The sequence below is a fragment of the Leptonychotes weddellii genome, chromosome 6, assembly GCF_054177405.1.
Source record: "Leptonychotes weddellii isolate Sample4059 chromosome 6, ASM5417740v2, whole genome shotgun sequence".
Classification (NCBI taxonomy): Eukaryota; Metazoa; Chordata; class Mammalia; order Carnivora; family Phocidae; genus Leptonychotes; species Leptonychotes weddellii.
Window position 1 is genome coordinate 57,238,943 of NC_138374.1, and position 15,889 is coordinate 57,254,831.

Consider the following 15,889-nt stretch of genomic DNA (forward strand, 5'->3'; position numbering starts at 1 on the left):
TTCCCTTCTGGCCTTTTGATTATATACTTTGAAATTCAAGTTCTAGTTCTGTATGTTCCCAGTTTGCAACCTTGTTCTCTGGACTCCTTTCTCAGCTCTGAGACCGTGGTTATAATACCTCCCATGCAGGAGCTGCTCTGAGGTTCAATAATGCATGTTAAAGATTAGAACAAAACAGTGCCTAGCACACAGAGCTGGCAATATATCAGTGATAGACTTCTTTCTTCCAAGAAGCAATTGTATTTATTCTGAAACAAAATTTATCACAATGAAAAGTGCTCTAAGGAAGAATTTCCAAATTTCCTATAGTAACTCATTTCAATGTTATATATAAGAAAAAAAAGTCACAAAATCTAAGTGTATGTGAGCAATGTCTATTTAATGGGGCTTAGATATCGACTAAAGTACCTCCTCTCATTAGTCATTTCTGAGTTATCCCAGTAATACTTTTAGGTAAGATGAAATAAAACAGTTCAAACAATGAAAAAATACCTAAATAAATGTGAACTACGTGACATTTTGGGGATGGATGGCATTGATAAGATTTTTTAAATGAAGCTAACATATCTTTGGCAAGTTAATTAAGAGAACTTTAGCCTGTTAAATACTGTTTGAAATTTTACAACTTAATGAAGGTGTGGACTATATATCTTTGCTCTATCCAGAAAAAAATCCCATAATTTTCACTGAAGGAATTACAATAAAATTAGGAACTTTTGCTTAAGAACATTAAACAGTGGACTAAATTTTCTTTTCTTAAAAAAAAAGAAAAATAATGTACTTACTTCTAAGATTATGAAGTAACATATCTAGTAAAGTCATAAATTTTGAATATTGAATAACAGAAAATTCCATTCCTCTAGCCCACAAAAATCCAGATACATAATAATCCAGTAGAATGGCTTCCTTTAAACAGGTGTGAAGGTTTTTGAAATTCAAAAACTTTTTCAGTTTTCTGTAATAAAAAGAAAAATCCAGACATTAAAATCAGGTTAGTGAACAGTTCCTTTTCTAAGTTTTGAAAATGCAGATATTTTTCTTGAATGAAAATTCTATAATTCCCTAAATCTAAAAATATCAAAATCCTAAGTCCAAAATGACATTTCAAAAGGAAAGAGAAAGGGAGAAGTCATATCAAAATCCTAAGTCCAAAATGACATTCAAAAGGAAACAGAAAGAGGGAAGAGGAGGAAGAGATGAAGAGAGCAATCATGAGCATTCTTGTTGGTCTTCTTCCTCCGCTTCCTCTATTCTTGTAATTCTCTTCCTCATCTTCCTCCTCTTCTTCCTTCTTCTGTCTTCGAAGTACAGTTACTCTACTAGCATTTTTTTTCTCTGAAATTTAGTATCTTTTTTCCATTTATAATCAAGTTTGTTTCTGATGATGTTCTGGAACTATATTGTTAAATATTTGTTGTTTTCTTTTTTGAAGAATTCAAATTATGTCTGTTTTACTCATTTTGTCTATAGTTATAATTTTCTATTAACCTTCAAAATTTTTTTCAAATCATTTCCTTTTAATTTTATATACTTTTCTCAATACGGTCTTCTAGGTCCCTTAGTGTTTTTAGCAGTGTTAATTCTCCCTTGGGTTGCTTACAGAGCTCACCTCTGTAAGATCTTTTCTACTCTTTGCTTTTTTACATGCTTTATCACCTTTATTTCTTGTTATCTCTTCCTTGAGTTTTTATATCTCTGTTTTATGCTCTTGTTGTGGTTGCTTCATAAGTTTTTTTTTTAATTCATGATAAATGTTTGACAGTATATTTTTCTGCTCATGGCTATATTCATTTGGTTGTATTTTCTTTCCTGTATTTTTCCCCCATTCTTCAATTACTTTTTTTTCTTAAAATGGCTTTGTATGCATATTCCTTGTTTTGTACTCAGACTTGGCCATGTGACAAACTATTTTCTGTACAGAGTTAAGTTTGTGTCATTTATTCTAGTTTTTTACTCTTTTTTTCATTAGTGGGGGGAAGAAAAATAAAAGTAGGATAGGTTCTCATAACCATCACATAAACAATCTATTTCTTGTAAATATGGGAATTATCTGGCCCTGCTGTTGCAAACAAGAGTTCTTGAAATGGCACTTCAGGGTTTTCTTCTCACCCAGGAGAATAATTTATATTTTTTAACTCACTCTAAGATCTTCAACTATGTGTATCTTTCTTGTTCTTTCCCCACTTCTGCTTGATCTATAATGCTTCTGGCAGTCATCCTCTATTTTGTGGTTTGGGCATACAGGATTCACCTTGTTTGGACAAAGAAGTTATTGGTATTTCCTTGTTGCTTATATGTGGTTTCTGAGGAACTGTGTGTGGGTGTGTGACAACTTTATACTGCCATTTTCAAAAAAGGAAATCCTTATTATTCATAATATTGAAATAGACTCTATAATCAGAATAATAAATACAGCAGGATTAAACAAGTTTGGGAAAAAATAAAGCTGATGTTGTATTTAACTCTCTAACATCCATCTCATCTATAGGGGTGTCAAGGTAGACCTCAACCCCAAAAGTGAGTTCTGATTCCTCTAAACCAATTATGATAATCTCTCCCTCTTCCCATAAAGCCATATAATGGCATTCAGTATATGGTATTCTCTGTAGTAACTACTGGTCTATGGTGGGCACTCTCCTAAATTGTTCTAATTCCTAACTAAGGGTGAGGCTTACTTTCTTCTGTGGAACCAAAATACAAAAGAGTAAATATGTAGGTTTGATTGTTACTGGCAGCCATCTTATAAGAAAAATCAATTCTAAAATTATAATCATTTCTTGATGATACTTGAGGCCTTGAGTCAATCAACTCTGGAGTCAATCTATCTCTGAACATTCTGTTCCCAACAGTTAGTCTTCCTTCTAACTGTACTTTTCATCTGCCATCTCCGTGCTGTTCTTTTACAAAATTAAATATTTGACTTAAATAGTTGCATGTGCTCTTTGCTTTTTTATTTTCATTATTTTCAGTGTCTGATTATATGTAAATGAAGCCGACTATTTGTCTAAGAGTATTTTAGTGAAACTTCTTTGACATCCTCTATCTTTGCTCTCCCCCATCCCCCCTCCACCACTTCCCTCACTACCATTTGAATCTTAACCTTCAACTTGAATTGCAGGGCTGGATAGTCACCATTTCTATTCTTTGTTCAGATATTTCACCCCAAAGGAGGTTATGCAGGGAGGCACTTGGAACAAGATGCTGTTGTAATTTGAATGCAAAGTTTCCATGCATTTTACTGGCAAATCTTTAAGTTTTTCCTCTGGGATAAGGGAAGATGGGACATGGGAGAGGAGAGATGGCATTAGAGACTACAGGGAAAGAGAAAGATGCTTAACAGGGATTTAGGAAGTTGTGCTATAGTGATAGGTGATGTAACTCTCTACTTTGTCTCACCAAGAATTCCAGTAAAGGTATTACATTATTCTTACATGCTCTTGAAATTGGAGTGCATCTTATTTTTTAAATATGATGACACTCAGGAATAAGCCTTAAGGCAAGAGCTGAACAGCTCATGGAGGCCCAGTTATGGAAGGTTATTAAAAGATCTCTCAGGGTTATTTCTGTGTTTAAATAGTTATTTTCAATTTAGTCCTTAACCTTTTTTCAAAAAGGATTTGGGTGTATCTGTAAAAAATCAGGGTTACATTAAAAGCATGAATGATTGATAATAGGAGATATGAGAAATGTACTCAGACATTTAACTTTACTTGAAGTGTACTCTAGAAATATGTTTTAATGATACTATATTGTTTCATTTGGTTGGCTGCTTTCATGAAATGCAATTTTTAATTTTAAAACGTAGGGAAATGTGATTTCCTATAATGTATTTAAATAGGTTTATAGCTTTGTAGACTATAAATATATATATAACTTTGCATGATTTGCATGATTTTGGCATACTTCTGTCACTTGGTGACAGGATACCTAAATTATATTTCTGTCATTTTCAAAAGTATATAATCCCCATTTATAATAATGCTATTTTAAATGGGAAGTGAATGATTGATTGCAAATATTTCAGGATTACTGTTACAAAAATCATATAAAGAACTTCAAGAAAATTACTTTGCAAAGAAATGGCTCCTGACATAACACTGTCATTTATCCATAATTGATATCTTAAAATCTGAGATTACTTCAGGTGAATTCTATTAATGAGACAATCTAAAAGGTCAACCTACGTTGAACCTGGTTGTTTCTATACAGTTAACTTCTGTATCACCCTCTGTATTATTTCCTTTATCCTAGACATCACCTCTTAAAGATTAAAAATACTTTTAGAATTTGAATATTTGACAACAAAGAGAGCCAATAAGTGGTAAAAAAAGATTGTCACACAAGGTATGGTACACAGTACAACTTAAGATGTTGTAAGAAATAAACAAGTATAAAAAATTTGTTTGCAATACCTTTTATTTAATATTAATTGCATTTAATATAACATCTTTGATATTTAATACAAATAAATTGTAAACTATATTAAATATCTTTCATTTGCATCATACTATTTTGCCTAGTATGAAATACCTATTTTTTGCACTTTAATGATCAACAACATTTGGGATTATCTAGAAATGGAAAATATTTTACTTAAAGCATAAATAATCAGTGATACTAATACAATGAAAGCATTTTACTGATCAATTCTGATACTAAAAATCGGAATTTCCAATGGGCATTCATTTCTCTAAAAATGCTAAAATTACTATGATATACTTGTTTAAAAATCTGTGAAATTTTTAATTGACTAATACTTATAAAGATATAGATGGTAAGCAGTATGGCCAAATCACAGATCACCAGGATTTCTAGCAAGATTTGCAGGCCCTGAAGGTGAAGAGCATCCTGGGAAAAGGCCTGTCAGTGTCATTTGCCTGCTCTTAATGTCTTCCCTTCTCAGATTTCTCTTCCAGCCAGTACATCTGTCATATTTCCTTCTCAGTAGTAAATCACCTCTATTCCACAATATTTGAAAGGTTTGCAAATGATAGCCACTGACAGAGTCATTTTCTATTTGTCCATTATGGTTCACAATACCCTCCTAACATCCGGATGACTGGCCTGCAGAAGAGACATTACAGTCCAGAACATCACATCATGTGTAGAGTGGGCTCTCTACACATTATAGTCAATCAGCCTTCATATTATTAGAGCAAGATAACTTTTAAGATGACTGATTACTCAAAACATATGTTAGGAACTTGTGTTTTAGATATATCTGACTACTAAGTAAATGATTTGCTGTAGAAATCAATGGCTTTAAGAATGAGATGTACATATATTAGAATTGTTCCCATAAATTCAGTTACATTCACATTTTTAGGCAAAATACATGAAATCAGAGTATTTAGTATAGCTTCATATCCAATAAAAATCACAGGTGGATGGCTAATACTCAGGGTTTCCAAAATATTAAAATGTATTAATTCTTAATATTACAGAAAATACAACTTATTCTTGTCATGATGAGACAGAAGACCTAAAGGTTATTGTGCATAATTGAGTTTTATGAATGAAAGAGAAAAGAAGTAGAAGACAGCATATGTTAAAGACTGCTTTTAACAATAAATCCTTATTCTCTGTTAACATTTGCATGTTGGTCTGAAATGCATTTCTCCCATAAAGAAGACAGCTAAGCAGTGCAAAAAGTCAGTTGTTTGAGAATTTTGGTGTTCCAGACTCTGGATATTATATATATTTGGATATATATATTTGCATAATATAATAACAATTCTTTTGAAAAAAAAGTTTAAATTATGTAATAGCATATCATGATCATTTATAGATGCAGAACTAGAACTGTTCTATATTTGGTTGTAATACTGAAGTGCTTACTGTTGAATTCCATCTACGTCCTCTGCTAGCATTTCAGTGATTTGAGCAACTGAAAGAAAATCTGGAGACAGAATCTTTTCATGCTCCTGGAATTCAGCATCTCTCTACCAAAACAGAAACAAAAACAAAAACAAAACAATAACTGGAATGAGTTATTTCAATCATGTTTTACATATTAATCCAATGATATCAAAATTTGTTTACTGTGTTCTAGTTGCTATCAGAAATAAAATTTAAACACAACAGTCTTCTAGATAATTTTTCTCTTCAGTTTTCAAGTAATGGTACTTCTCAAAAGTTGAATGTCTAGTTAAACTGTCTTTTATGCATATTTAAAACAGGGTGATGGCTTTCAATTAACAAACTCATTTTTGGTATTTTATTTTTTTCATCATGATAGTGTATTCTTTAATCTCCATCCCCCCCAACTCCCCTCCAGTAATCATCAGTTTATTCTCTGTAGTTAAGAGTCTGTTCCTTAGTTTGTCTCTTTTTTAGCCTTTGTTCATTTCGTTTCTTAAATTACACATACAAGTGAAATCCTATGGTATTCGTCTTTCTCTACTGATTTATTTCACTTAGCATTACATTCTCTTGCTCTATCCATGTTGTTGTGAATGACAAGATTTTATTCTTTTTATGGATGAATAATATTTATATATAGTTTATTATATGTATTATTATATATCCCACATATTCTTATTATATGTAATATATATATAACTTATTTTATATATATTTATATATACATAAAATTCTACATCTTCTTTATCCATTCATCTCTCAATGGACATTTGGGCTGCTTCCATAGTTGGGCTGCTGTAAATAATGCTGCAATAAACATAGGGGTGAATGTATCCCTTTGAATTCATGTTTTTGTATTTTTTAAGTAAATACCCAGTTGTGCCATTACTGGATCATAGGGTAATTCTGTTTTTAATTTTTTGAGGAACCTCCATACTGTTTTCCACAGTGGCTGCACCAGTTTGCATTCCCACAGACAGTGCATGAGGTTTCCTTTTTCTCTACGTCCTCACCAACACTTACTGTTTCTTGTGTTTTGATTTTACCCATTCTGACAGGTGTGAGGTGATAGCTCATTGTAGTTTTGATTTGCATTTCCCTAATGATGAGTGATGTTGAGCATCCTTTCATGTGTCTGTTGGCCATGTGGATGTCTTCTTTGGAGAAATGTCTGTTCATGTCATCTGCCGGTTTTTTAATTGGATTATTTGTTTTTCAGGTATTGAGTTGTATCAGTTTTTTATATATTTTGGAAACTAACTCTTTATCGGATATGTCATTTGCAAACATCTCATTCAGTAGGTTGCCTTTTAGTATTGTTGATTGTTTCCTTCATTGTGCAGAAACTTTTTATTTTGATGTAGTCCCAATAGTTTATTTTTGCTTTTATTTCCCTGCCTCAGGAGACATATCTATAAAAATGTTGCTATGGCTGATGTCAGAGAGATGACTGCCTGTGTTCTCTTCAAGGATTTTTATAGTCTCATATTTAGATATTTAATTCATTTTGCATTTATTTCTGTGTGTTGTGAAAGAAAGTGGTCCAGTTTTATTCTTTTGTATGTGGCTGTCCAGTTTTTCCAACACCATCTGTTGAAGAGACTGTCTTTTTCCCACTGTACATTCATTCCTCCTTTGTTGAAGATTAATTGACGATATAATTGTGGGTTTATTTCTGCGTTTTCTGTTCTATTCCATTGATCTATGTGTCTATGGTACACCAGTACTATACTGTTTTATTACTACTGCTTTGTAATACAATTTGAAATATGGAATTGTGATACCTCCAGTTTTGTTTTTCTTTTTCCAGATTGCTTTGGCTATGCAAGATCTTTTGTGGTTCCATACAAATCTCAGGATTGTTTGTTCTAATTCTGTGAAAAATACTGTTGGTACTTTGATAGGGATTGCATTAAATGTACAGATTGCTTTGGGTAGTAGTATAGACATTTTAACAATACTTGCTCTTCCAATCCATGAGCATGGAATATCTTTCCATTTCTCTGTGTCATCTTTCATCAGTGTTTTATAGTTTTCAGATTACAGGTCTTTTGCCTCTTTTGTAAAGTTTATTCCTGGATATTTTATTGTTTTTGGTACAATTGTATATGGGATTGTTTTATTTCACTTTGCACTACCTCATTATTAGTGTATAGGAATGCAACAGATTTCTGTACACTGATTTAGTATCTTGCAACTTTACCGAATTCATTTATCAGTTCTTGTAGTTTTTTTGGTGGTCTTTCGGGTTTTCTATATATAGTATCATGTCATCTGCAAACAGTGAGTTTTACTTCTTCCTTACTAATTTAGATGCCTTTTATTTCTTTATGTTGTGTAACTGCTGTGACTAGGACTTCCAGTACCATGTTGAATAAAAGTGGTAAGTGGACATCCTTGTCTTGTTCCTGCCCTTAGGGGAAAAGCTCTCAGTTTTTCACCATTGAGTATGATGTTGGCTGTGGGTTTTTCATATAAGGCCTTTATTATGTTAAGGAATCCTCCCTCTAGACCTACTTTGTTGAAGGTTTTTATCATGAACTGATGCTGTACTTTGTCAAATGCTTTTTCTACGTCTATTTAAGTGATCATATGGTTTTTAATCCTTTCTCTTGTTGATGTCATGGATCACATTCATTGTTTTCTGAATACTGAACTATCCTTGTATCATGGGAAGAAATCCCACTTGATTGTGGTGTGGGATTTTTTTAATGTATGGTTGGATTCAGTTTGCTAATATTTTGTTAAGGATTTTTGCATCTTTATTCATGAGAGATACTGGTCTGTAGTTCTCTTTTTTTGTGGTGTCTTTACCTGGTTTTGGTATCAAGGTGATACTGTCCTCATAGAATGAATTTGGAAGTTTTCCTCCCTCTTGTATTTTTTTGGTATAGTTTGAGAAGAGTAAGTATTAACTTTTCTTTAAATGTTTGGTAGAATTTGCCTGTGAAGCCATCTGGTCCTGGACTTTTGTTTTTTGGTTACTGAGTAAATTTCATTGCTAGTAACTGGTTTGTTCAAATTTTCTTTTTTTTTTCCTGCTTTAGTTTTGGTAGGTTACATGTCTCTAGGAAATCCAAAAAGGAGACATCCACCCAGCAGTAAAGAGTCTGCCACATGTCTTACTGAGATCCACCTGTCTGTGTCCAGTCTGCCATGTGTCTAAGTGAGACACCCATTCAGCAGTGACCAGCCTGCTGCCTGTCTCACTGAGACATCCACTATGTCTCATTCAAGGAAGCAACGTCTACCCAGCAGTGACCAGCCTGCTACATGTTTCACCCCTAGAAGCAGAAAACCCAGTGCAACTGGGTGTATAGCAGGACCACTTATTTATTCTAAGAGTTTTACTTCTCAACAGGATTGGCCACCAATCCTCAATGTAATACCAGCATCCCATAATTACCATGAGGAGACATCCACCCAGCAGTGAAGAAGAAAGACTTAGAAGTCTGCACTCTATTCTAGGGAAAACATGTGGTGGATCAAATGAGCTGCTTATGGGGAGAACTTCCCAGAGAGTCACCAACGGGCTGATCTTCCCCAAAAGTATCTTGGTTTCTCCTGGTGACAGTCTAAAACCACTGTGGGGGCTTGGAGCACTGTATGATCAGTCTTACGTGTGTGTTCCCAGCAAGCCGCAAATAAATTATCATGGAGAAGATTTCCTCTATGGGGACTACTACATGAGGAATAACCTCTGACACTTCCCTGGGTTCTTAGTCACCTAAAAACACTTTCCGATGGGAAGGAACAAGTGTCCCTTTTCTTTGGAGCTGAGTGATTCAGTCTCTTATACCAGCTAACAGCCTTAACAAAAACTCCAAGAACTGAACCAGAGAGTCTTACAATTAAAGTGAGAGTAAAGTTTCAGAGCCAGCTAAAGCAATTCAGAGCATAGGGAATGAACAGGGAGCGAGCACAGGGAATGAGAACAGGTCCCATATCAGTTTTCCTTTTCCCCAGAGAATAGACCAGTTACACAGAGGAGCACATAGACAGAAATTACATCAGCATCAAACCAACTACGTTTCACAGAGGAGGAACTTACCAATCCCCAAAGGTCAAATTGTGCTGTGCAGACTTAATTTTGGGGTACAATTGTTCCTCTGAGGGTCATTTCATAATCACCAAGATGATGCAGCAACCCAGGTCCAAGGACCCAGAGTGGGTCCCACAGGACCAGCCAAGTGGGTCCTTGCTTCATGCAGGATGGAAATCAAATGCAAGCTAAGAGGAAGTAAGAGCAGAGTTTACTGGAAGACATAGAGCAGATACAGCTGTAGCATCTGAAGACTCGGAAAGGAAAAGGAGCATGAGTCTCATCTTTGCTTGGGTATCTGGAGTTTTTATGGAGGACAGTGGTCTGGTTGTATGTGTCCTCTTAGGCATCCAGGAACTGATCGAACAAGAATGAGTCAATTTAAAAACTTTTAAAAATACCTACATATTCCTCATTGAGCTTGGGGCTCAAGAGGAGGCAAAGACAAGTGAAAAAACTTGCTAGCCTCAATAACTTAACATCTAGTGGAAGGAACAAACCAAGGGTGACTTTAAAACAAGAAAATAAAATAAGTGAGTCATAATAAAGGGACAAAAATAGAGACAGAACAAAGAAAACCTATAGAGAGGAGGTTCAGAAATGGACTTGGGTGAGTCTGGACAAGAATGATGGAATGAATCAGCAACAGGACACTTGGGGACTGGTTCTGTAAATATCAAGTAATTCACACAATAGTGCTTTGGGTGCAAGTCAGGGACTAGTTGGACCTAAGTGGGAAGTGGGCATTGGGAACATGTTGTGGGAGATCTCAAATATAATAACTGAATAAATATTTACTGAGTGATTACAAAATGCAAGATACTGCACAAGAGATCACAAATATTTTAGAACCTTGGCTGGTCAAAGAATGACAGGCTGAAGAGTTTGTTCTTAATAATACAGGCAGTAAGGAACCTACGAAGTTTTTTAGCAGTGAAATGACCAGATAAAACTGTCCTTTAAGGAAGCACAATTTGTAGGAGGGTGAAAGAAAGAAAGGACAACAGAGGAAAGTTCAATGAAAATGTCTTTGAAACTGGTCAGGAATGAGGCATGGGGCTGCACTGGGTTCCTAGCAGCATGCATGAAAAGAAAGGGGTGAATGCAACATATTGTATCTGGGGGACTAAAAGTGGGAAGAATAAATAGTATGATATCTGAAATAGATGACTGAAAAAAGAGAAAGGTGGTGATTCTCAGAGCTTCCCATAGCTGAGTCCTTTTGTTCAGAGTACAGTCTGTAAAAACCATATGTGGCACTCTTGTTACACCAATAAAAATAGAAGCATTGGAAGATGATGCTCATTTTAAGAAGGCAACATGACAAGTTTGATTTCAGTGGTTGAGTTTAAGGTGGAATATGCGTATCGAGGAAGAAATGTTTAGAAGGTCATTAGAAATGCTAGACTCAGAAAGGTCCAGTTTAAAAATGTTGGTTTAGGAGTCACTCCAAGTGTGAGAAATGGATGAAACTGCCCGGAGCCAGAGCATGGGGAGAACAGCTGTGAATGGGGGATGGAAGAGGAGACTGAAAAGCAGAGGTAAAAAGCAGCAGCTCCATAAAAATCAAGAACTGTGAGATTTGGGGGGAGAGAGGGGGCAAATGTTTTCAATTCAACAAATAGTTATTTATCCTTCCATGTGATTGGGTTCCAGTGAATAAGGAGCAACAAAATGCTTTGCTATAGCTAACAAGATCACATCCCACATTTTCCATATTTCTTTCCAGGAGTAGAAAAATCCCAAAGCTAACACTTATTGGTAATGGTAAACAACTTAATGTTTGTATTTAATATTAGGTTATTATATTTTTATTTTTAAAAATCTAATTTAGACATAAAATGTGCTACTTTATTAGCTATCTTTTTGTAACCTAGGGTTAGCAAAGTAACCTAAACTAGGTCATTCAATTAGTTTATAAACTCAGTAAGAAAAAAATATTTTAGTACCTAATAGAATACCTTGCACCTAGTAGGCACTCAGATACTTGTAAATTGAGTTGTATGAACTCAGTTTTTAGATAGGAAGGTATTTCAGTCCATAACACAGGACTATATATTTGTTGAATGTTTGCTGGTTATGTTTTTTATTATTAGCAGCAAAGTAAAATTATTCCTGTACTGTCAACTCCATTAGACTGTAAATTCCTCAGGGACAGTCATTCAATCTTTTACTTCTTTTTAGAATTCTGCAGATCCTAGTTATGTCAACATAGGTTGTTAATCGACTGTCTGAATTCATCTGTATCATCTGATGACATTATTAGATGATGGAGATGATAAATAGTAGGACTTGGATTTGGAGGACTCGAGGGTTTGACTACTGATTAATTTTGTGACTTATAGCAAGTCATTTGAACCTAAGTTGAATTCATGTTAAAAAATCATTTTTAAATGTTTTAATACACAAAATTGCTGTCATTATTAACAAAAATATGCATGAAAAGTACATTGTACAGACATTCAGATCAATTTTATTTGATGTGAAAATTTTCTGGATAGGAGAAAGAACTGTATGAAAGGGAATACAATAATCTTAAACTTTTGTACAATAATAATTCTAGCTAAGATGCCTAATATTAGTGCATTTTTTACTAAACCTTGATAGTTTAAGATAATCATCTTGTAGGAAGGTTTGCCTCTGGTTTTTGTTTTGTTTTCTTTTGTCTTAAATTGGAATTCCTGAACCTATTTTAAACTAGTGCTCTTTCTTGTTTGTTTATATACCGCCTTGCACTTGAAAGGATGTAAGGTGGTAAAAAGTCTTTAATCTTTCAACACATATATTCTGATGTATAAAAATTAAAGATACAATACAAAATTCATGAATAGGCTAATAAAGATGTGATATGTAATTTGGTTTTCTCTGTAAAATTCCATCTCTGACTAGAAAAATATGTAAGCTAAACTTCACTGTAACTCATTTTACTCCACCACCTGGTGGATTTTAGCAATTATTCCAGAAGCAATAAAATTGTAAGCCTAATATTATTTGCCAGATAATCTTTTCTCTGAATTTTTTCTCTTATTCACCTAAACTTTCCACATTGTATATGTCTTCCTTCTAGAATTTCAGCTTTTGGGGTATCTTTCTATCCATCACTGGTAGTATCTCAAAAGATTCTTAATAAATTTTCATTAAAAGAAAGATAACACAGTTCATCAAAGATGACTAAAAGGGTTTTCACAGTCATAGAGAACATAGACTAATCTACAATTTCCACACTTAGAAAGGCTCTTTTCAAGCATGAAAATAAATGAACTAAGGAGCAGCACTGTGTTGAGCCATGTCAGAGCCTGAGGCAAAAGGAAAAATCAGGACTACTGATTCTGTCTTTATTTAAAATTTTGATCCATTATGAGCTTTTTGTATTAACTTTCTTTTTTTTTAATTTTATTTTATTATGTTAATCACCATACATTACATCATTAGTTGTTTTTTTTTTTAAAGATTTTATTTATTTATTCGAGAGAGAGAAAATGAGAGACAGAGAGCATGAGAGGGAGGAGGGTCAGAGGGAGAAGCAGACTCCCCGCCGAGCAGGGAGCCCGATGCGGAACCCGATCCAGGGACTCCAGGATCATGACCTGAGCCGAAGGCAGTCGCTTAACCAACTGAGCCACCCAGGCGCCCCATCATTAGTTTTTGATGTAGTGTTCCATGATTAATTGTTTGCATATAATACCCAGTGCTCCATTCAATGCGTGCCCTCTTTAATACCCATCACCAGTGTATTAACTTTCAATTTAAAAAAAATGCTTTCAACTTAAGTTTACCTTGACTACTGAATTTCTGGCATCCTTAAATTTTATGCCCAAAGAGACCGCCTTACTTGCCTCACTACAGTCCAGGACATGCTAAAGAGTCAATTTAAGAAAAAGAAAAATATTTAGGGGCGCCTGGGTGGCTCAGATGGTTAAGCGTCTGCCTTCGGCTCAGGTCATGATCCCAGGGTCCTGGGATCGAGTCCCACATCGGGCTCCCTGCTCCTTGGGAGCCTGCTTCTCCCTCTGCCTCTCTCTCTCTCTGTCTCTCATGAATAAATAAATAAAATCTAAAAAAAAAAAAAAAAAATTAAAAAAAAATTACAGATTAAAGAAGGATAAGTGAAAACAAGAACTAGTTCTTTAAAGTAATGAATAAAATAGGCAAAAATATTTGGCAAATGCTATTAAAAGAAAAAATAAATATATGCCACATTCTATAGAGACACATTTGAAAATTACAAGACAATGTATAAGTCATCAAATTTGAACAGGGGTAAGAAAGAGAATGGAACTGACCAAACATAAACTAAACTGGAAGTCTACTTTTTAAAAAGTCACCATGCCCAGATATTGTACACTTGAAGTTCTACCTAACAATGGAGAACACATAAATTCTGTTAGTCTAATAATTACAGACTGTAGACAATTCATTTTTAAGAAGCTGGCAGAATCAACACACAAAAACCTAAACTAGCGCAAAATGGAAATTATAAACCAAAATCATTCATGAATTCAGATGTAAAAATTTTAGTTAAAATATTATCTTAGAAAGTTGAATCCAACAGCATACTAAAAGAAAAATAAACTATCATTATGACCAAATAAGGTTAATTTCAGAAATGCAAGGATGGATCATCATTAAACAACACACTTTTATGTCAAAGTAAATGATAAAAAATGATATAATAATGAAATAATAAGCAGGCATTCACTAGAATTCAGCAGCAAAACTCTTAATAAAACATGAATAGAAAAAAAAATAAACACAAAAAAGATTATTTGCCAAAACATCAGATTGAATGGTGAGAAACTGAAGTCATTCTCATGAAACGAGAAACTAAAAAGGGATTCTGGCTAGTAACATTATTGTAATTCAACACTCTATAGAGATTCTAACTAATATAATAAGAAAACTAAATATGTGGCTTAAATATTAAAAATGAAGAAATAAAGGAATCTTTATTTGAAGGTTACATGGTTGCATACCTAAGACACCTGACATTGTACTAACATGGTTTCAGTTAATAAGAACTTTGATAAGATAGTTACATAACACAAATATATAAAGGCCGATTGCTTTTCTCTATATTAGAAACTAATTAGAAATGGAAATGGCAGAAACTTGATTAAACTATACTTGGTTATAAATATAATAAGAAAGGTATAGGACCTACAGAAATTATAAGCTTTATCAAAAGTTTAATAAAAAACTTAATAAAGGAGATTTATTGGAAACCTTCAAATTGAAAAAAATTAAATCCATCCCACATTATAAATCTCAATTTTAAATCTCAACTGTATCATTCTGGAACTTTATAAAATAGTTTTTAAAAATTCTTATGGAAGAATACATATATTTTCAAAAAGAAAAATAGTGAGAGGAACCTTTCAAAATTAGATATTAAAGCTAAACATAAAATAGTATGGCATTGACACAAGAATGGGCAAACTGGTCAGTGGAAAAGAAAAGGATATTTGAAAATATATCTGTAATAATATATATAAACTTTTGGAAATTTAAAAATACATATACATGTATACATACATATAAATTTATACATATACATGTATATATATATATATATATATATATAAATGTTTGGAGTCTCTATTCTGTTCCACTATTCTGCCTATCCTTGTGTTCATTCACATGTATATACACATAATGTGACGGTGGCAGTCAGTCCATTCTCAATGGGAAGAGAGAGGATGGTTTATTTAGTAAATGAAACTGGCAGACTGATGGTTCATGTCTAGAAGAAAATAAAATTAGATCCTCATTTCCAATATATCAAACATATCTATCAGAAATTAATTTTAGCCATGTTAAGACCTAACTTTAGTAAAATAACACTTTATTTTTGCAAGTCTTTTTTTTAACCTTTTTTATTATGTTATGTTAATTACCATACATTACATCATTAGTTTTTTTTTTAAGGTTTTTTTTTTTTTTTAAGATTTTATTTATTTGAGAGAGAGAGAGAGAGCACATGAGAGG

The 15,889-nt window shown here is 33.5% G+C and overlaps 1 protein-coding gene across 1 annotated transcript in view; it reads right to left on the bottom strand.

Annotated features, from left to right (window-relative positions):
• The window catches only part of CABCOCO1 (ciliary associated calcium binding coiled-coil 1), a 73,127-nt gene that overhangs the window by 53,479 nt on the left and 3,759 nt on the right, over positions 1-15,889 (bottom strand). The window contains exons 2-3 of the mRNA XM_081823103.1: positions 5,839-5,942; positions 767-955 (exon numbers count right to left, since the gene is read on the bottom strand). Of these exons, the coding sequence (XP_081679229.1) occupies positions 767-955; positions 5,839-5,942 (293 nt within the window). The remainder of the gene's footprint in view (positions 1-766; positions 956-5,838; positions 5,943-15,889) is intronic.